Raw genomic sequence first — 21,974 nt, 5'->3', positions numbered from 1 at the left:
CGTGGCCCCTACCATCACCAGGACATCACAGGGCAGCTGCACCCTCCCCATTGTGCCCGGCCCCTATTCCTGAGCATAAGTGGCTGTTTGGCACTGCTGGTTTTGGGGTTACCACACAGCTACAGTAACCAGAACAGCAGGGCATGGGACTATGAGTGGCGAGATAGAGGGGCACCTAGCTTGGACAGGGTGGTCAGCAAAGAAGCCTCCTCTGATAATGTGGCTTTGGAGTACAGATTGGAGGGAGGTGGGCAAAGGAGCCATGTGGATGGCTGATGGAAGGTAGTCTTGGGGGGCTGGTGAGTGCATGGGACCTGGGACCTGGCGCAGCTGGGGAAGCAGTTGGGGTGGGGTGGGGAAGACAGGCTGGCAGGCTGGAGAGGTGGGAGTGCACTGCAAACCGGCAGGCTTCAGGGCCACTGCCAGGACCTGGGGGTTTCCTCCATGTTGGAAGGTTCTGAGCCGAGAAGAGAGATCTGACTCAGGTCTTCCTATGACCCCTCAGGCTGCTGGCTGGAAAGGGGCCAAAGGAAGCCCTGGGATCTGCCCAACTGCTGGCTCCAGGCAGAGTACCCACACCCAGGGGCCCTCAGAAGCAATGGGACTTGCTGGGCCTTAAACATGAGGTTCGAGAGGCCCTGGAGATGTGGGGGATATGGACGGGGCAGGCACATGGAAAGAGGTGGCTCCCACATGCCTGTAACTTACTACACCCTTGCAGGCTCTCTCCTTCTCTCTGCAAGGAGGTAGAACCAAGGTGTGAAGGAACAAGCCCCAAATGCTGACAGCAGCCTGCCTGGGAAGAGGGCCCGGGTTATGGGATGGCAGGGGGATTTTACTCCTCTGTGCTTTTCTATAATTGCCAGCAGCCAGTGACTGAGTATTGATTTAGGATGTGGGGAGGGGCACACAGCTCCCTGTCCTCCTCGGGTCCTGCCTGGAGCCTGGGGTAGTGCCCTTGGCAGCTGCATCAAAGCTCCTCTTACTCCCGTGGCCGCTTCTGGCTCCCCACCCGCCTTGGTGAGGCAGTGTCTGCTTCTGGGAAGAGCATAGAGGCCTGGAGGGCAGCCTTACAGCATCTGGGGGTGGGGCTGCAGGTGGAACGTGGACTCTGAGCCACAGATCTGGTTCAAGTCCCAGCTCTGCCACACCACTGTCCCTTTCTGAGCTTTCATTTTCCCTTGTGTGAAATGGGTGAATGCTGCTGCTGACCTGGGAGGTTCTGTGAGAGGTGTTAAGAGCCAGCTTAGCTCAGTGCCTACCCTCAGTAGGGGCATGGTTGTGGGGTTGATGACTTCATCGGAGTCCCCTCCACTGCCTCCAAGCTCCCAGCTGCCTCTTTCTGTAACCCCCTCCACTGAGCTCCTGCTTGTGTGAGTCTGAGCTGCTCAGGGTGGCATTCAAGGCCCTGGCCACCTGGCCCAGGCCTCCTTCCCACAGGCCCCTGGAGCCACACACGGTGTCCCCAGCTTCCTCTCATATGCCACCCTCTGTTCACTATTCCCGCCAGGCCAGGCATTGTGCCAAACTCTCATGGCCTTGCCCTTCCGCAGTCCTTGTGGCAGCCCCGTGCTTCAGAAGAGAAGGTCAGACGTTCAAGGAGTAGAGCGTCAAGCGGGGGTCACAAACAAATGCCTAGAGAGGACAGATGGCAGGGACTGAGGTGGGCAGGGAGGTGTGTCCTGACCAGAGAATGTTCACATTTAAGCAGCATTCAAATACCCAGCAGGGCCAACCACACACCAGGTGGGCGGGATGTGGCCCACAGGCTGCCAGTTTGAGACCACTGGTGGCCGAGAGAGGATTTGTGAGCCAGGATTTGAGCCTAGGTCCTCCATCCCCCTGGCTCCTGCTCTCAGTCACTGGGCAGCGTTGGTACTGTGGCTCGGGCCCATTGTCTCACACTGATGTGCCCTCTTTCCTCCATAACCGAAGCCTCACTGGTCCTTTAGGGTCTAACTGAAGCACTGCCTCCCCGTGCTGACCACCTCGACAGACTGCTCTCCGGGTCTGTATGTGTTTCCCCTACCCCACACCCCTATGCGAAGGGTCACAGCACCTGATCCAAAGTGGTGAAATGTGTGTGGGGGGGTGCTGTCCATGAGGCAGGGACGGCCTCCACCCAGCATTCCACCATGCACTGGTGCATGGTACACAGTAGGAGCTTGCGTTCTGTGCTGGGTAAATGCAATAAGAGGGGTTGCCTACATACCCCGGGCCCACTGGCTCTCCTGACCCTCAGGTCTCAGCCGAGGTGTCCCCCAGCCAGGCAGCCCCTGACGTGTCCTCGTAGGACCCCCATGCTGTAGCTGTCGGTCTACTTTACTCCTGGGCTAGATTTGGAGACCTTCTAGGGCAGATCCTGTTTTTTCTCACCACCCTGACATCTAAATAATTGCAGCTGCCACCACCGAGGGTGCTTGGAAAGCGTACCATGGATGGCGGCTCCAAGGCCAAAGAATCCTGCTCCCAGGCCTTTGAGAGGTTGCAAGGGCAGCCGCCAGGCAGCATCTGGGCTCAAACATGCAGAAGCCAGGGTGCTCCCCACTGTGTACTGGGGCCACTCCTTCCCCCACTCTGCCTCTGCCTGCTGCGGCCCCCATTAAAGACTTGTCAGGAAATTTAAAAGGCTGGCTGGGCTGGAAGTGCTGGACGAGCTGCCGCTGCCATTAAGTTAATGTTATGGGCCTTTTACAGGTGTGTTAAATAGATGTGGTTATTAACGAGTATATTAAGCCAATTAAAACCAGCCCTTTGAGTGGGATTTAATGTTGCTAAAGGGAGACACAAGAGCGGGCCTTCCAGAAGCTGAGGAGGGGGCAGGACAGGCGGAGTGGGTTGGGGATGTGCCAGAGGGACCATGGAGCAGCGGGGAGCTTGGACTGCAACACTGCACCACAGGGCCTACTGCAGAGTGAGCCAGGCAGGGCCAGGCTGGGTCCAGGGAGAGGCGTGTGTTCTTCAGCCCTCACCATCCTGTGGGGTGCATTCTGGGGCTGCCCCCATTTGACAGATAAGCAGCTGAGGCTTGGAGAGGGCAAGTCACCTGTCCAAGGAGCCGGGAGTGGCAGACAGGAGGCTTGGAGGTGGGTTCTGCTGGAACCAGAGCTACCTCCTGGATCCCCCTGCGGTCCTAGGTTCCTACTGCTTCACTGGGCATGCCCCTGGAGAAGGGGTTCCCTTGGTGGACCTCAGCTTTCTGGACGGTAGAATGGAGCAAATTCTCGCCTTCCCATAAGAGAAGGGAGAGTGAAAGGTGTGCTAGCACACAGTAGGTGTTCACCCAGTGTCGTTTCTTTCTCAAGCCGTTGCACGCTTTGTCTACTGCCTCCTTTGTTAGGGCTCAGGGTATTATCTGTGTTGAAGTGGGAGAGCAAGGGGTGTCCAGGGCTTCTCTAGGATGGAAGGGGTCCCTGGCACAGGGCCTGGCCCCAGCTCGCCGGGGGGAGCAGCTCCACATCTGCATTCCCCTTCGCTGCCACACTCTGCCCTTGGAGGTGGCAGCCTCCTGAATGCTCAATTAACGTGACACTAATTAGCTGGTGGCAGAGGCAGAATCCCTAATGAGGTCGCCCAGGAAGGGGGGCAGGGATGGCGGCTGGGCTAGGGCAGACACAGCTGTTCTCCAGCCTGTATGGGAGGGGCAGGAGTGGCTGCTCCATACCTTCCTGGCTGTCACAGGGACCCTGCCCCAGCCCAATGACTAGGGTGGTAGCCTGAGGGCCCCTGAGGTCAGCCACAGGTGTGAATCCACGCATCCCAGTGACCAGCCAGGGAACCTCAGGGAAGTGACTGCAGCTCTCCTGATGTCTGTTTCCCATGAGGGCAGGGGAATGGAGATGAAATGACACAATGCATGTCAGTCAGCCTGGTACAGATGCTCAGAAAAGGCTGGCCACCTTCCTTCTAGCTCTTTCTGGGCCGGAACTGGCAGTGGAGGGTAGCAGCGAACAAGGGGCCCTGTACAAAGGACCCTGCCTCTCGTTCTCTAACATGTGCACACACGCAAGCTACATACATGTGCTGAGATGCTCACAATGTGTGCCCAGACGTTCAGGGACACCCTCAACATACAAAGAGAGTCAGGTGCTCCACGCACACATTTATCCACACACACCTTCCACACCCCACAGCCCTGGAGCGGCCAAAGTGGCCCTGCTGGTGGGGCTGGGGACACTTTAATCCCTCTCCAGCCTGACTTTCTTGATGCTCTCATGTGCCTCAGTTTCCCTTGCCCACTCCCTAGCTGGGCTCTGTCTTTGGGAGCCCACACCTTACTCTCTGCCTGCACCCAGGGCCCCAGATTTGTCTGTGTTTCCTGTCTTGTCCTGATGTTGCTGCCTGTCCTTTTGCCTTCAGCCCGGCCTCCTCTCTCGCCTTCTCCAGACATAGACCTACTCCTGTCTGTCTCCAGCCATACACCTGTTGTTCTGACTCACCTACCTGTCCCGCCCCCTCCCCACCCCTGGCTCCCTGCCTGTTCCCATCATTGTCTTTCTGCAGCCACATCCGTGGCTCTCTATTCTGGACACTGGTCCATTATAAGTGTTGCAGACACCCACTCTCAACTTGTGGCTTGTCTTTTTTTTCTCTCATTTTGGAAATCCTTTCTATCCTGGGGATTATATTCTCCATCATTTTCTTCGAAGAATGATATGGTTTTGCTTTCCACAGTTAGATTTCTAGTCTGCCTGGGATTCCTTTTTGGGTACGGTGTGAGGTAGGGCTCCTCTGTCACTTATTCCCTGTGGATAACCACTTGTCCCAGCATGGCATATGTCTCCCCAGTGATCTGCAACCCCTGCTTTGTCTCCTGGTCCTTGTGCTGATCCCACTGTCTCAACTTTAAGCTGTAACAGGACAAGCCCCTTCCCCAACCCTGATACTTCTTTCTCAAAAGTGCCTTGGCCATTTTTGGTCCCTTTGTTTTTATCAATTAAGTCAGCTTTTGAGTTACACACACATAAATGCTCAAGATGTAGGGAATGAATTTCTTCCATTTGAATCTCTGTCTATATGCATGACATATTTCTAAGTTTATTTAGGTCTTTAAAAAATACCACTGAATAAACTTATCTTCTCCATAAAGGCCATTTGCCCCTTTTGTCAGAGTTTCATAACTTAGAGGAAATGGATAAATTCCTAGAAAGACATCAACTACCAAGACTAACTTGAGAAATTGAAAATCTGAACAGACCTATAACAAGTAAAGAGATTGAACTAGCAATCAAAACACTACCCACAATGAAAAGCCCAGACCTAGATGGCCTCATAGGTGAATTCTACCAAGCATTTAAATAAGAATTAATTATTCACAACCTCTTCCATAAAAAAAAAGAGAGAACACTTCCAGATGAATTCTGTAAGGCCAGTATTACCCTAATTCTAAAACTAGGCAAAGATATTACACACAAAAAAACTATAGACCATATAGCCATTATGAATATAGATGCAAAAACCAACAAAATACTAGCAAACTAAATCCAGCCACTTAGAAAAAGGATTATATACCATGACCAAGTGGGACTTATCCCAGGAATGCAAGGTTGGTTCAACATCCAAAAATCAATTAATATTAATACCATATTGACAGAAGGACAACTACCACATGTTCATCCCAGTAGACACAGAGCATTTGCCAAATCAATATCCTTCATGATAAAAATACTCAAAAAACTATGAAAACTACATAGTTAACATCATACTTCATGGTAAAAGACTGAATGCTTTCCCTCTACAATCAGGAATAAGACAAAGTATCTTTCCACTCCTATTCAACATTGTACTAAAAGTTTTAGCCAGAGCAATTAGACAAAAAAAAAAAAAAAAAGCATTCATATTAGAAAGAAGTAAAACCATCTCTAGTCACAGATGACATTATCTTGTATACAGGATATCCTAAGAAATTCACTAAAAAACTATTAGAATAAAGAAGTTCAGCAAGGTTGCAGGATACAAGATCAATATACAAAAATCAACTGTTTCTATTTATTCACAATGAACAATCCAAAAATCAAGAAAATTCCAATTACAACAGCATCAAAAAGAAGACTGAGGAATAAATTTAACAAAAGAGCAAAACTCAAAATCTGTAAACTATAAAACATTGTTGAAAGAAAAATAAATGGAAAGACACCCTGTGTTCGTGGATTGGAAGACAATAATAAGATGGCAATATTCCCTAAGTTCATCTATAAATCCAATGCAAACCTCTGTCAAAACCTCAGCTGGCTTCTTTGCAGAACTTGACAAGCTGAGACTAAACTTCATGGGACTCAGAATAGCCAAAACAGTCTTGAAGGAGGAGGACAAAGTTGGAGGATTTACACTTTCTGATTTCAAAACTTAATACAAAGCTGCAGGAATCAAGACAATGTGGTATTGGCATAAAGATGGACATGCAGATCAATGGAACAGAAAATCCATAAATAAACCCTTATATTTATGGTCAATTGATTTTCACAAGGGAGCCAAAACAACTCAATAGGAGAAAGATTGGTCTCTTCAACAAATGGTGTTGGGACAACTAGGTATTGATATGCAAAAGAATGAAGTTGGATCCTTTCCTCATGATGTACACAAAACTTAAAATGAATTACAGGCTGGGTGCGGTGGCTCACACCTGTAATCCCAACACTTTGGGAGGCCGAGGCGGGCTGATCACCTGAGGTCGTGAGTTCGAGACCAGCCTGACCAACATGGAGAAACCCTGTCTGTACTAAAAATACAAAATTAGCTGGGCATGGTGGCGCATGCCTGCAATCCCAGCTACTCGAGAGGCTGAGGCAGGAGAATCGCTTGAACTTGGGAGGCAGAGGGTGCGGTGAGCCAAGATTGTGCCATTACACTCCAGCCTGGGCAACAAGAGGGAAACTCTGTCTCAAAAAAAAAAAGAAGAATTACAGACCTAAATGGAAGAGCTAAAATCAGAAAACTCTTAAAACACAGGAGTGTATATCTTCATGACCTTGGGTTATGCAAAGCCTTCTTAGACAAAAACACCAAAATACAAGTGACCAAAGACATTGTGACATCATCAAAATTCAAAACTTTTGTGCTTCAAAGGATACCACAAAGAAAGTGAAGACAACTCCAGAATGGGAGAAAATATTTGCAGATCATGCGCCTGATATGGGACTTGTATCTAGACTATATGAAGAAGTTTTACAACTTAATAAAAAGACAAATTGCTGAATTTAAAAATGGACAGGCTAGGCGCAGTGGCTCATGCCTGTAATTCTAGTGCTTTGGGAGGCTGAGGCAGGAGGACCACTTGAGGCAGGAGTTCAAGACCAGCCTGGGTAACATAGTGAGACCCCATCCCTACTAAAAATTAAAAAATTTTCCGATCATGGTGGCATGAGCTTGTAGTCCCAGCTATTCAGGAGGCTGAGGTAGGTGTATTACCGGAGCCCAGGAGGTCGAGGCTGTAGCGAGCCATGACCATGCCACTGCCCACCAGTCAGGGTAACAGAGCAAGACCCTGTTTCAAAAAAAAAAAGAGTCCCAAACTACTGCCTGTGGGCCAAATCTGGCCTGCTGCCTGCTTTTGTAAATAAAGTCTTATTGGAACACCCATTCATTTACGTATGTCTGTGGCTGTAGTCCTGCAAGAACCGGAGTGTTAATAAATTACAAAAGAAACTGTATGGCCCGCAAAGCTGAAAATATCTGCTCTTTGCAGAAAATGTTTGCCAACCTCTGCTGTCAAGGAGTACGGTTGCATTTGTATGTTGATCTTATGTTGCTAAAGTCTTATTCTCTTGGGTTTTCTTTTTTTTAGAGACAGGGTCTCAATATGTTGGCCAGGCTGATCTCTTGGACTCCTCCTGAGTAGCTGGGACTACTGCAACTGGGCTCTTGGGTTTTCCTATGCAGATAATTTTACTCCTTTCTAATCCTCATACTACCTTTTAATTTACTTGTCCTAGCTTACCTGTGCTGGCCACAGCCTCTCTGCAGTGTGTGGACAAGCAGTGATTCGGATCTTTGTCTCCCTCTGATTTTATCAAGCCTCAAGTTTGTTTGTAGTGGATCATGGTTGGACTCTGGTAAATGAAAGAGGCTGACTTCCTTCCTAGTTGGCTCAGAGCTTATTTTTAGTTGTTAAATCCTAAACAGGGATGAGATCTATCTGGCCTGCTCCTGGCCCTTCATCTCTGAGCCTCTGTCCTCTTGCAGGCTTGGTACCTGCGGCAGAGGCGGCCCCAGACCTTCCTTCCGTCCCTCAGGCTGCACTCAGCAACAGCTACGTAACTGAATCTGCTGTGCGGCCCTAGATTTATTTTTAATTTCATTGGAATTTTAAATCGCTTTGTTTCTTCCGTCTTTTATTAGCATCAGTGGAAGCAGTGGCACCTGCAGGAATGCTGGTGGGCAGCGGTTCACTTAGGCAGTAGCCCCAGCCTGTCAGTGTCCTGAGGGTCTGTAGGGCGGGGGTGGGGTGAGGGTGGGAATTGGGGAAGAGCTGCTCCCTGATCCTCTTGGACGACAAGCCCTTCAAAGCTTCTCATCTATCACGAGCAATATGGGTGGTGGAGTTTCTTGTCCCCTTGTGGGTATGGATATTGTAGGAGAGGCTCCCGCCCCTGGGATGGGGGCAGGTGAGGTATCTGGGTCAGCTGCTAAGGCCCTGCGGGGTCCTCTCCTTCCATTCCTATCTCCATGTCACAGCAGAGGAAACCAAGGCAGAGTCACTAACTTGTCCAAGACCATACATACACACCCCCATCAGGGCACAGCCTGTATTTGACCCCTAGACAGTCCCAAAGCCTGTGCCCTAGGGGTTCATGGGGATGGGGCAGTGTGGGCATGCTACCCTCAGCCACAGAAGAGCAGCCTGGGGGACAGAGAGGCCACATCACTTACCCAAAGTCCAGCTGAGGAGGGTGGGTGCTCATGTCTGCCTCCTGGGACAGCTGCCTTGGCTCCACCCTCCTTGGACCCTTGGACAGGGATGAGGCCCAGTCCCTGAGTACCCCCACCTCACCACCGGCCCCCATGGTGCCTCTCTGGGGCTTCTGCACAGCCTGTATTTTCAGCAGCGTGTGACTCAAAGTTTGCATATTAACTCCATAATGGGAAAGTCAAATATTTATTAATTAGTGGGGAAGGCCCTGAGCAGTTGAGATCCACAGGCTGCTGGCCCAGGGGTAGGCAGGTTCCTTTGTTTTTCTGCAGGTCACTTTTTCCAGTCACCTAGGATAGGCCACGACAGCCTGCCACCCCAACTCCTGGACCCACAGCTCATTGCAACCCACCTCCTCTGGCCCATCTGACCTTGGATCCCAAAGAAGTGAACTGTGGCTCTTTCTGGTTCCCTGGCCATTTCTCAGCATACAGCCAGACCTCATCACAAGCTACTCTGATCCCTGTTTTACAGGAAAAGGGAGACAGGGATCTCAGACTGGACCACCTCGTCCCCCTCAACCAAGCTTTTGATGTTATCATCACAGAGGGCCAGAGCTGGGTGGCTTCTTAGGTCCACCTCATCTGAGCCCTTGTTTTACAGAGGGAGGAGAACAGAAGCCTTGAGAGGCTGAACCACTCGTCCAAGGTCATGTTGCCCATAGCCTGGTCGAGACCTTTCTCTCTTGGCTGAAAACAGCATGGCCCCAGGTCTGGTCACAAAGCCCTTCCTGTCCTGGTTCTGCCCAGGGGCAACAGGGACAAGAGGAGAGATCTGTGCCCTATCACCCAAGAACCATGCCTAGGAGGAAAGGGCAGAAGCCTCCTTGGCTTAGCGTCCAGGCACTGATTGGCAGCAGCAGGGCACCCAATTCAATTAGCTGCTTATCTCTCTTCCTGCCTTCCTGTTTCCCGTGCTCTTCAATTACAGGCAGTCACTGTCTTTTCCAATAAGTGAAGAGATGTCAAAGGATCTGAATGGGCGGGGGAAGCAGGATGTCCTTGGTGACCATCCACACTCTCCTGTTCCGGCTTTGGAGCGGGAAGGAAGGGCCAGCCCAGGTCATCAGGCCCAGCCCCTCCTCTAGCCATCTGGTAGCAGAGGGCAGGGAGTCTTGACAGCTGGACAGTAGCAATCAAAGGTTAAAAGGCACAGACCCTTTGAGACAGTCCAGCCTGGAATTTTTTTTTGCACAGATGCACGTGTACAAAGATGTTCATTACAGGAATGTTTAGAATAGTGAGAGACTAGAAACAACCTAAATGTCCATCAGGGAAGGGCTGGTTAAATGTTACCATTTTTTTTATTCCTGCAGTGGAATACAGTGTAGCTGCTAAACCCCTAAACAAAAAAGAACAGGCTGCCAATAGTAGCAGAGATCAAGTAGGGCTAAGAAGCAGAAAAAAGGGCCACTCCTGCAGATTTCAAAGTCAGCAGCGAACACTTTCCAAAAGTGAGGGGCACGCCCTGAGTACAAAATCTAAACCCCTTATTTGAAGCAGTGAAAGTAGGGGTTTGTCAGCTGGTGACAGGCTCTTCCCTTAGACCTACTTGGTTTAGAAGAGAAAAATAGGTGGGGCTACAAACCATATTTTCAGGAACCTCGGTCTGAGGAAAAAGAGGATCAATAAGCACACATAGGAAACTCTGGGTTGTATGGAAATTTTTAGTTAGCTCAGGACATGGCCCTGGCTTTTCCCCAACCTGAACCTCCTGCAAATGGACTGGGAAAAACAGATTTCCTCCTAGTAATCTAAATTGAACCAGCATAGGACCTAATAAAAATAATCTAAATTGAACCAGCATAGGACCTAATAAAAAATATACTAAAAAATGAAAGCAAGGCAAAGCATAAGTAAATTCATGGTTGGCCAAAAACACCTCCCATCAGAAGGATATAGTCACAGAAGAGATGAAGATCATAGACAAGTATTTCATCAAGAATGAAAAAATTTAGTAAGCAGTTGTTTCTATAAAGCAAAAACACAAAGAAGATATACAAGAGCAGAAGAAAAGAAAAAAAAAGCATACTGCCCAAGTAAAGGGGGAAATAGAATGAGCACAGGAGAAAAAAAAAGAGGTGCAGAAAACATAGGGAAAAAAGTGAGCAACGTAAAACGAGTCAGAAAGGTCTAATCAGAAAAAGGTACATAGGGAAGATAGGTGAAAGATAGCCAATATGTGCTTAACTGGAGTCCCCAAGGAAGGAAACTAAAATACAAGCCTCGGATCTGCATGCTGAAAGGGCACAATACTGTGTTCCAGGGAAAATAGACTCTCTATGGTCAACTCCAAGACACATCCTTGTCAAGTAACTGGACATGAAAGATATGGAAAGATCGAAATCAAATAGATGGGGGAAAATCAGCCCTCAGCTTCTCCATGGCAACATGCAATATTAGAAGACGGTAGAACAAAACCTACAAAATCCTCAAGCAAACAAAGTGAACCAGGAACTTGGTTTTTTTTAAACCCACTCAAGTAGAAAGGCAATAGAGAGACCATTCTGAATGTGCGGAAACTCCAGGAGTATTGTTCACATGAGGCCTTCTTAAGGAATATACTAGAGGACCAACTTCAGACAATGGGTGAACCAAGGCAAAAGATTTGGTAGTGAGCACTATTCTTATTAAAGAAACAAATGTGGGGATTGTGGTGACATACCAAATGCTATATTATAAGCCCTGAGAATACAGTAATAGCATCGCTAATAACAAACGAGAAAGGAAGGAGGAAAGAAGGGGACAGGATTATAAGTAGACTGATATCCTAGTCTTTATGTCAAACTCCTGGCTTCAAGTGATCCTCCCACCTTGGCCTCCCAAAGTGCTGGGACTGCAGGCATAAGCCACTGTGCCGAGCCTGATATCCTCATCTTTAATAGCCGGAATCAAAAGATATCACTAAAATTGGTGTTAGACAATAGAGTTTTGAAAATATGAAGTGAACTCTAAGAAAATGTTGTGGAGAGAGAAAATCTACCAATTTCATCATTTTATTCCTCTTAGGGAAAATAACAGATACTATTCTAAAGAAATAGAGAATTAAGGAATAGTTATACCACTAGAACAAGGCCACCAACCTTCCTTATGATTAGTAGGTAAACAAAACAAAGCAGAGAACACAAATCACACAGTGAAAGACTTTTTAGGACAACTTAAATAAAGCACAAATGACTGAACTAAGACCAGACGTGTCATATCAATAAATGTAAATGGGCTAAACTCTATTAAAAGAAAAAAAGGGCATTCAGACTGGATCACAAAGCTTAATCCAACTCTATAGTACATGAGTCACATCCAAACAAAGTAATTCAGAAAGGTTGAAATACAAGGATTGGCAAAGGCTTTAAGAAAAATGTGAATTTAAAAGGCAGAGAGTACCATTTTAACAGATAAAACTGAATCCTGGACTTTTTGGCCTGGATTCAATTTTATCTCTTAGGATATAATTCACTATGAAGATTTAAGATTATTAATATCTATGCATTAAATAACATTGCATCGCTATCCAAAAGCCAAAGAGGTGCTACAAGAAGACATAGACAGGAACATGTTAGCAGTAGGTGTCTAGTTCCTTTCTCTATCCATGACAGGTAAGTAAGGATATAGAAAACCTAATAGCCTAATTAATGGGAGATAAAATTGGTATACACCAAACTGAATCCTGAAAACAAAGTGAACACCTTTTTAAGTCCCCATAAAAAAATACACAAAGCTCACAACAATTACCATAGGTTATATCACAAAGAAAGCTTCAAAAAACTCCTAAAAAGTAGAAATAGTAGACAAGATTCTCTGATCATAAAAAACACTACCACCACCCTAGAAGTAAAACACAAGGCTGGGCGTGGTGGCTCACGCCCATAATCCCAGTACTTTGGAAGGCTGAGGTGGGCAAATCACCTGAGGCTGGGAGTTGGAGACCAGCCTGACCTACATGGAGAAACCCCGTCTCTACTAAAAATACAAAATTAGCCAGGCGTGGTGGCGCATGCCTGTAATCCCGGCTACTCAGGAGGCTGAGGCAGAAGAATCACTTGAACCCAGGAGGTGGAGGTTATGGTAAGCCGAGATCGCACCATTGCACTCCAGCCTGGGCAACAAGAGTGAAACTCCATCCCGAAACAAACAACAAACAAACAAACACACACAAAACACCTACTACTTGTGTGGATGCATGGGATTCAAATGAGTCTTAGGTTAAAATTTAAAATATCTAGAAAATAATAATAATGAAAATACTACATATAGCTCAGAAGTGCTCAGAGACTTTGTACCCTGAATTTCTCCTTTTTTAAAAAAGATTAATGTAAAAATGTAACTCTCTAAGGGAAAAAAACTAAAAGCAGAAGGAAGGTTTTAATAAAGATAAAAGCATAAATTAATGAGTTAGAAACCAGAAAAGAATAATTACTAATAAATAAATCCTAAAGATGACTCTTTGGGGAAAGGGGATAGACAGTATCATTAGCTAACTAACCTAATGAAGAAAAACAGGAAAAAGAGCACAAAATATACAATATAAGAAATAAGGGTGAACTCACCACTTAAGAGTTGTAAAAATTATTTAGTTCAAACTAATGCAAATCAATCTGAAGACCTGGATAAAATGGATACTTTTCTAGAGAAACATAATTTACCAAAGTCATTCAAAAAGAGTAGAACAAACAATCAAACTAATTATTAGGGAAGAAATAGCATTTTCAAAGAGCTACCCACTCACCCCAAATAACTGCACTAGCCCAAACAGTTTCATGGAGGATCAACCAAACTTTTACGAACAGATAATTCCATGTCTATTTAAACTGTTCAAAGAGAAAGAAGGAAAGCCTCTATTTTCTTCATGATGTCAGTGTAACATAGCAAAACCCAACCAAAATTGTTCCCCCTAAAAAAAAAAAAGAAAGAAAACCAAAGAACAATCTCTTTGATGAGACTGAGGCAAAAATCCTAAATAACAAATTCAATCCAGCAGTATATTATAAAGAAATATTTACCATGACCAACTGGGGTTTAATCTTGAATGCAAGGATAGTTCAATATTAAGAAATCTATTATTCATATTAATTCACCGATGGGAAAAAATGTGATCATAAACACTGAAAAGTCTTTTGGCAAAGTTCAACTTCCATTCTTGATTTTTAAAATCCTCAACAAAACAGGAATAGATGGATACTTATTTAACCTGATAAACTATCTGCCCCAAAGCCAGCATTTGCTTAATGGGGAAATCTAGAAGCTACAAAGCAAGAATGTCTATTATCACCACTATTATTGTTTCATTGTTCCAGAAATAGTAGCCAACTATTAAATAAAATAAAGAAATTAAGGTATAAAATAAAATAGGGGGTAAATTTATCATTTGTAAATCATATGATAGTATAACTCGAAAACCCAAGCGCCTAAAGTGAAAAACTGTTAGGAACAATAAAATAATTCAGTAAGGTGGCAGAAGTTAACAGCCTTCATATAAGCAACCTTCCTTTGTGGAAGAAAAGACTAGCTAAAAAAGCTAAACTATCCAGAAATAAACTTAACCAAACAATGTGGAAGATTTCAACCAGGCAAATGTTAAAACATTCCTGAGAGACATGAAAGAGAACTGTATCATGTTTTGGTGGGAAAGGCAGTGTCATAAAAGTGTCATTTCTTCCTAAATTCATCTGTAAATGTAATGCAATCCCGGTAGAAGCACAAATAGGATTTTTGTTTTGACCTAGATAAATTGATTCTATAGTTCAGACAAGAAAATAATAAAAGAGCCAAGGAAATTTGGGTAGAGGAGGAGAACAAGGAGCAACAACCTCTACCAAATACTAAAATGTACTACAGGGCTGGGCACGGTGGCTCATGACTGTAATCCTACCACTTTGAGAGGCTAAGGCAGGTGAATCACCTGAGGTCAGGAGTTCAAGGCCAGCCTGGCCAACATGGTGAAAACCCATCTCCACTAAAAAATATAAAAATTAGCCAGGTGTGGTAGCGCGTGCCTATAATCCCAGCTATTCAGGAGGCTGAGGCAGGAGAATCACTTGAACCTGGGAGGCGGAGGCTGCAGTGAGCCAAGATCGTGCCATTGCACTCCAGCCTGGGAAACAGAGCGAGACTGTCTCAAAAAAATAAAAAGTATTACAGATTGAGCACCCCAAATCTAAAATCCAAAGTATTCCCAAATCTGCAACTTTTTGAGTGCTGACATGGCATTCAAAGGAAATGCTCATTGGAGCATTTCGGATTTTGTGATTTGGGATGCTCAACTGGTATAATGAGATTTTCCAAAATTCAAAACACTTTGGTCTCAAGCATTGCTGATAAGGGCTACTTGACCTGGATATACACATGCTGCAACACGGATGAACTTATGTTATTCTAAGTGAAAGACGCCAGTCACTAGTACAGAATAGGGAAATTGTAGAGAAAGGGGAGGAGGTTGGTGGGGAGAGATGAGGTGACTGCTGATGGGTGTCGGTTTTCTTCTCGAGGTGATGAAAATGTTCTAAAATTGACTGTGGTGATGGCTGCACAATTCTATGAATATACTAAAAATCATTGAATTGTACACTCCAAATTGGTGAATGGTATATGAATTATATTTCAATAAGGCTAAAATTTTTAAACAACATAATAATTAAAACAGCACTGCACTAATACTTGAATGTATTTGGATCCATACCTCACACTTCGTACCCAATAAACTGTAAGTCATATAGAGATCATACATTTTGTTTGTTTGTTTTTTTGAGACCGAGTCTCACTCTTTACCCAGGCTGGAGTGCAGTGGCGCTATCTTGGCTCACTGCAACCTCTGCCTCCTGGGTTCAAGCAATTCTCCTGCCTTAGCCTCCTGAGCAGCTGGGATTACAGACATGTGCCACCATGCCTGGCTAATTTTTGTATTTTTAGTAGAGTTGAGTTTTCACTATGTTGGCCAGGCTGGTCTCAAACTCCTGACCTCAGGTGATCCACCTGCCTTGACCTCCCAAAGTGATAGGATTACAGGCATAAGCCACTGTGCCCGGCCTCATACATTTCTTAAAAACCATCAAATATCTGTAAGAAACCTGGGGGAATTAAAAAATAATAATCTCAGCCTGAGGAAGGACTTTCCAAGTATGAAACAAAATCCAAATGCCATAAAAGGAAATACTGATAAGTCTTACTTTCCAAACAAAATTCCTCCATGGCAGAATCAAAAACAAAAACCAACTTGGGGAAAACATCTTCAATTCATAGCACAGACAGAGGTCTGATTCCATCATATACAAATAGCTCCTACAAATCAGTAAGAACAAAAACCACCACCCAACTAAAAAAAAAAAAAAAAAAAAAAGGAGCCAAGGAGATAAGTAGATTAGTCAAAGGAAAAACAAATGGCACAGACACGAAAAGACACTCAACCTCATTCATATAAAACTAGGTTAAAACTACACTGTAGCCAGGTGCAGTGGCTCACACCTGTAATCCCAGCTGATCAGGAAGCAGAGGCAGGAGGATGGCGTGAGGCCAGGAGTTTGAGAGTAGCCTGGGCAACAAGCTAGACCTTGTCTCCCTAAACAAAACAAAACAAAACCCACATTGTGATCCTATTGTCATTGCACAGGTGAGCAAAACCTAAAAGTGTGATATGATGTTGTGATGGTGAGGGGTGGGGAACAGACCCTCTCACACCACAATGTGAGGTGTCCACATATACACCATCTAAAGATGTCCATCAGACCACAGCTATCAAAATGCCAAACACACATCCGTTTGATCCGGTATTTCCATTTCCAGAAATGTACCCTGCAGTTTTATCCACATCCTCGTGACACATCCAGGGTTTACCGCTGCACTGCTTGTAACGGCAACAGGTCAGTTACAGTCTAAATAGAGGACTGGCCAAATAAATTATGGGCCACCCCTGCTAGAGAAAACTATGTGACGAAAGAATGAGGAAGCTCTTTAGAAGCTGACATATAGAATAGATTACAAAGTGAAACAGTGAGGTGCAGGATAGTGTGTAAAATATGCGTGTCCACACATATTTGCTGGGGCGCACATAAAACATCTGGAAGGACACCCAGGAAGCTGACGACATGGACTCCCTCTGCGAGGGAAGCGGGTGGCTGGCCCAGAGGGAGGCTTTTGTCTATATACCCCTTCCTTCCTCCAAGTGTTAGATAACATGAATATGTTCCCTTGTCTAAAGATAAATATTTAAAAGAAAAAAAATATTTTCACATTGTAAGCATCATGCTAAATGGCAACGGATCCTGGGCTATAGGACAGAAGCAATAGGGAGGGGTGGGGACTGCGGTGACCTGGAGATGGGCATCCCTTTAAAAGAGGAAGTCATTCAGCTCTAACTGTAGCTGCAGTACAGGCACACAGGCCTATGTTACCAGAGCCTCTGTTTTTGTTTTTTTCAAGAGATACTAGAAATCCATATTTTAATGCAAATCTCCATTTCTAAGTACTTCATTAAAAAAGAAATTATGATAGCTAAAAATAACCAAATCAGAGCATTTGGGATCTTGGTCCTAGATAGTGAGAACAGACCCCTGGTCACCAGGTCTAGCTCCCAGTGAAAAAGCAAGGCCAGAGAGGGAAGGAAACACCCAAGACCACACAGCTCATGGGCCTCAAGCGGGGCCCCCATTCTATTTTTTGCTTCCATGTCATCCTACTTTAATGGTGGTAAGGGACACAGACATGGCGAGATAATGGTGGTGAAGTTGCAGAGGTGGGGTTGGGGCATGGTGATGGTAGTGGTCAGAAGAGGCTGCTGGGAAGGAGGTCAAGCCAGAGTTGAGAGTCTTGCTCCACAGGAGCCGGCCAGACAAAGGAGTGGGTGTCATTTTGGGGAGGGAGACCATGAAGGCAGCACAGCCGGGGCCAAGGCCTGGGGGCCTAAGAGAGCATAGAGACTTTCCGACAGGGCCATGGCGGGTGGACATCCTAGGGGGTGAATGGTGTTCTCTGCCCACGACCTGCCCTGCAAAGGCTGGGGAGGCGTCCTACTCACACTTCCGCAGCTCCAGGCTCTTGCTTGGGCAGGCCAGGTGTTGGCCCGGGGGGTTCTGGGTCCTCTGCAGACAGGCCAGCATGGCTGAGCTGGGGGTCCCCAGTGGGGCGCGCTCTGCGGCAGGGTCCCTGCAGGAGGAAGATGGAGTGCTCTGTCACTTGGGGGCTGCTCCGTGTTCGCCTCCCACCATTCCCCCCTGGGAGTCTCCCTGCAACCCTGAAGAACATCAGAGACTCTCAAAGCAGACACCCATTTCCCTTATTCGACCAATGAGGGGACCAAGGCCTGAGGCATCAAGAGGCCCATCTGTGGCCTCACGGGAAGGGACAGAATCCAGGGCTCTTGAGTGGGGGCCGGACTGATGGATCAGTCATGCCCTGGCCCTGCCTGGCATCTGGATCACCTGCTCTGGGGCCTGCCCTGATGCCCCCAACTGGGTGAGATCCTCACTCCCTCCGTGCCCCGCAGCAGGCTGTCCTTCCGGCTGGTGGTGGCCCCCTGTAGCAAGTCAGCCTGAAGACCCCACCTGGTCACCTTGGGCATCTACACAGAGGGGTGCTCGGGAAATGCCAGTGGGTACATGGGTGTCCCAGGTTACTGAAGTACTGGTCTGTCTCCTGCCCAGGGTATCCTCACAGCCCCCCTGGAGGGGAGATGTCAGGATGGCGTCCCTGGGAGAACGAGGGGCTCTCGAACCTTGATCCATGCTGCACCCTGAGCCCAGCCCCAATGGGCCATCAAGGCTGCCCTGACCCGAGATCCCTGTCGCTGCCTGAGCTCCTTACCCTGAATGGGAAGGGCAGAGGCCTGTGCCCTGCAGGGCAGCAGCTCAGATGTGGCTGCACACAGGTCCGTGTGGTACCTTCCCCAACAGCCAGAGCCTGACATTCACACAGACACTTGCCTTCAGCTTCCCCAAACCCACTCTCCTGCAGAGAATGTTTCAGGAGGCCCAGGCACATTCCTGAGAGCCCAAAGCCCCTGACTGGCAGGGTCAGAGTGGGCCTGCCTGTGAGGGCCCCATGGGAGGGTGGCGGTGGGAGCTTACCTAGAGGTCCCTTCCTCCCTTCTTGCTAAGAAGAAGGCAGGTCTCAGGGTGAGCTCAACCCCGGACACCCCTGATGTCCATCTACCCGGGCACAATATCCCTACCACCTCCTGACCTCCCCCAGTCCTTAGCAGCCAAGCAGGGTCACCTCAATCTTTATGTTGGTTTTAAAAAAGAAGAAGAAAGCAGAGGGGGTGTTGAACGGGAAGAAAGGGAAGTTATTTAATACTAAACAGGTGTCTGGAGTCCTAAATTCTGCCGCTTTCTTCTAATAATGAAGTATTCATAAGGAAAAGCCTTTTTTCACTACTTTCTTAAGATACTAATTTCACAACAAGCTCCTTGTTACGGTGCAATTATTCCAATCTTGTATTTCCCGGAGACGGTTGCAGCCTCCCGTCTGTCCTGGCCTCTCGGCAAATGAAAGACAATCGCGTAACCACCTTTCATTATGCCCTATTTTACTTTCAGCAAAGGTACCCTGAAAGAAATGATTTCCTCTGAAAGGGACTTTTATTCAGTTTCAAAACCAATTTTCTCCTATTACTGTCTCAAGAAAAAAAAAAAAAAAGAGCGAGAGAGAGAGAGAGAGAGAGAAAGTGGGGGATGGAGGGGAGGGGAGGTGATTCTCACTGCCCCCTCCCCAGTCACCAGCCTTAACACAGAGACGCAATAAAAGCTGCAGTATCCACTTCCCGGCTTTGATTTCTGGTAATTTTAAAATAGGCCATTACAATCAGGCAGAAATTATACAGTTTAAGAAGGGAATGAAGTGGGGCTTATTGCAGGGATGAAAGTCCCTGACTGCAGGAAGGCAGTGCTGCTCCTCTCCTCGGGTACTTGGGACGTAAGCAGGTGGCGGGAGCAGGCCTGACTCGGGCCCGCCATCACCACAGCCTTGGACACCAGCCCTGGAGGACACGCTGTGCATGTGGACAGGGAGGGCTGGGTGTGCACACACACCCTGGTATACACTCACCTATGTACATATGTGTTTGCTGTATGACATGTTCCTCTGCACTTACAGGCACCCTCTCACGCACACTCAGGTGGTCTACGAGGACTCACAGTCGTGTGCAACCTGGAAGGTAAGAGGCCTGTGGCAACCTCCCTCAGCCTGGCCTAGCCTCTTTCTGTGGCCCCTGCTCCAGGGCAGAGTCTATCTCTCGCCACTCTGACATAGGGGTTGAGGGAAAGGAGGGAGATCCGGAGAAAGCCAGTCCAAGACTTCTCCCTCCACAAATGGGAAACCCAAGCCACAGCGGGCAGTGGCCTACCAGGCAGGGAGTGGCTGGGTGCACTTACCCCCTCACCACTGAGCTTGGCTGCACCCAGGCCAGTAAGGAGGGAGGTCAGAGGCTGGTGCCCTGTGGAAACCTGGGCTGGAAGCCTGGAACCTCCTTACCTCCCAGCACACGCTGTGTTACCCCGGCTGGGCTAATGACCCTCTCTGGCCTGTAACAGTGGCTCCATGATCCCTATGGGTACTCCCAGGTCACTTTCTTCCAGAGTCCTGGCCATGCCCAGCCCTATCTCCAGCCTTTTACTGGGTGCCAGGGGTCCAGAAGTCCAGCCCTTCTCTAGGTGCCCTAATGCCCCTTGGGCCATACATCCCACATGCTTTGCAGTTGAAAAAGGGTGGGTTGGGGGCTGCAATTGTTGGGGAAGGGGCAGGTCGCCTATTCTGGAGCCTCCTGGGACCCCATCAGCTCCCTTCCCAGCGGGGCTCTGGTTGTCAGCGTGCTCTTATGGTGGATGCCAGGCAGTTCTGGGAGCTGGGAGGGGTCACCCGACTGAGCTCAGGGCGCGGGGGTTTTCAGGGTGTGATGGTGTCCAAGTGTAGGCCTCAGCTTTGGCTCAGCTTTGCCAGGGCAGCTGCCTGCATCCTCCCATTCCTTGCTTCTGGAGGGCTACAGGCAGCTTGAGAGATGCTCTTCACTTAAAGAAGAGGGACTTTTTTCTCTCTGCACCCCCAGTTCCCCCAACTCACTGCCCATTCTCCCAGGAACCCTGTGTCCTGCCACTGGGGGCATGTGGTGGGGTGGTGGGGTGTCCTAGGAGGGAAGTGGGGAGGAGACCACCACCTCCAACTCCTGCATCATCCCCATCATCTGTAACCAAGACGGTCAAATCCCCCTCCTTGCCCTTAAAACCTCTCTGGCCCCGGCGTGGAGCCCAGCCCTCTTTGCCCACCACACCTCATCTCTCTCACGGCTCCCCCTGGCCCTCCTTCCAGCCAGGCTGCCTCACACCTCCAGACCTCTGTCCCTGCTGGTTCTCCTGCCTATGGCACCATGACCCTGATCCGTTCAAACTCAGATCTATCTTCAGACCCTGGCTCACCCGTCCCTTCCTCTAGATATCCACCATCTCTGCTCTAATCACACCGAGGTGTAACTGCCAATTTTCACATCTCTCTCCCTCCGCTGGACTGTGTTTCTTAGGGGTAGGGACCGTGTCTTATTTATCTGTCTCTCCCCAGTGCCTGGCAAGAGTAATCGTTTACTAAATAGGTGTTGAATGAATGGCCGAATCAATGAATTGGTTATTGTCAGATAAAGTGATCTAGGCCCAGAGAAGCCAAGCGTCCCAAACAAGGTCACACAGCAAGGCAGGGACAGGACTGGGGCATGCGCCTAAAACACTCATGTTCTGTGACCCCATCTTGCCCCCTCCCTGCCTGGCATCATCCCATCTGCAGGAGGCCAGCCTCTCAGAGCCCCCGCCTGGACTCATTACCCTGCTGGCCAAGCACCATCCAGGGAGCACTGTTCATTTTGAAACCGTATCTGCAAATCAGACTGTTTATAAGCTCAAGGTCTTTTGTGACTTTAATAAAAAAGGAGGGGGGGGGGCAGGGAGGGGAAAAATGTCGCATGCCTCAATGATTAGAATGCTTGGCACCTTCCCTGACATGGGGGCTGATAAGACGCCTTATCTCGGAGACACCCGAGGAAAAGGTCCCCTCCACCAGATAACGCCCCCAGCTGTCGATGTGTCCTTTCATAGCTG

General features: G+C 47.7%; 1 protein-coding gene across 5 annotated transcripts in view; it reads right to left on the bottom strand.

The window, feature by feature from the left end:
- Positions 1-21,974, bottom strand: part of FAM222A (family with sequence similarity 222 member A) — a 56,643-nt gene that overhangs the window by 8,243 nt on the left and 26,426 nt on the right. For 4 of the 5 annotated variants that reach the window (XM_054444684.2, XM_054444679.2, XM_054444682.2 and 1 more), the window contains one exon: positions 17,915-18,042. The exons of the other annotated variant lie outside the window; for it this stretch is intronic. In XM_054444684.2, the coding sequence (XP_054300659.1) occupies positions 17,915-17,996 (82 nt within the window). In that variant the 5' untranslated portion in view covers positions 17,997-18,042. The remainder of the gene's footprint in view (positions 1-17,914; positions 18,043-21,974) is intronic. 5 annotated transcript variants of the gene reach the window in all.

Source organism: Pongo pygmaeus, chromosome 10, assembly GCF_028885625.2.
Source record: "Pongo pygmaeus isolate AG05252 chromosome 10, NHGRI_mPonPyg2-v2.0_pri, whole genome shotgun sequence".
NCBI classification, from domain to species: Eukaryota; Metazoa; Chordata; class Mammalia; order Primates; family Hominidae; genus Pongo; species Pongo pygmaeus.
The sequence above is the reverse complement of the archived record's forward strand: the minus strand, read 5'-3'. Positions and strand labels throughout refer to the sequence as shown.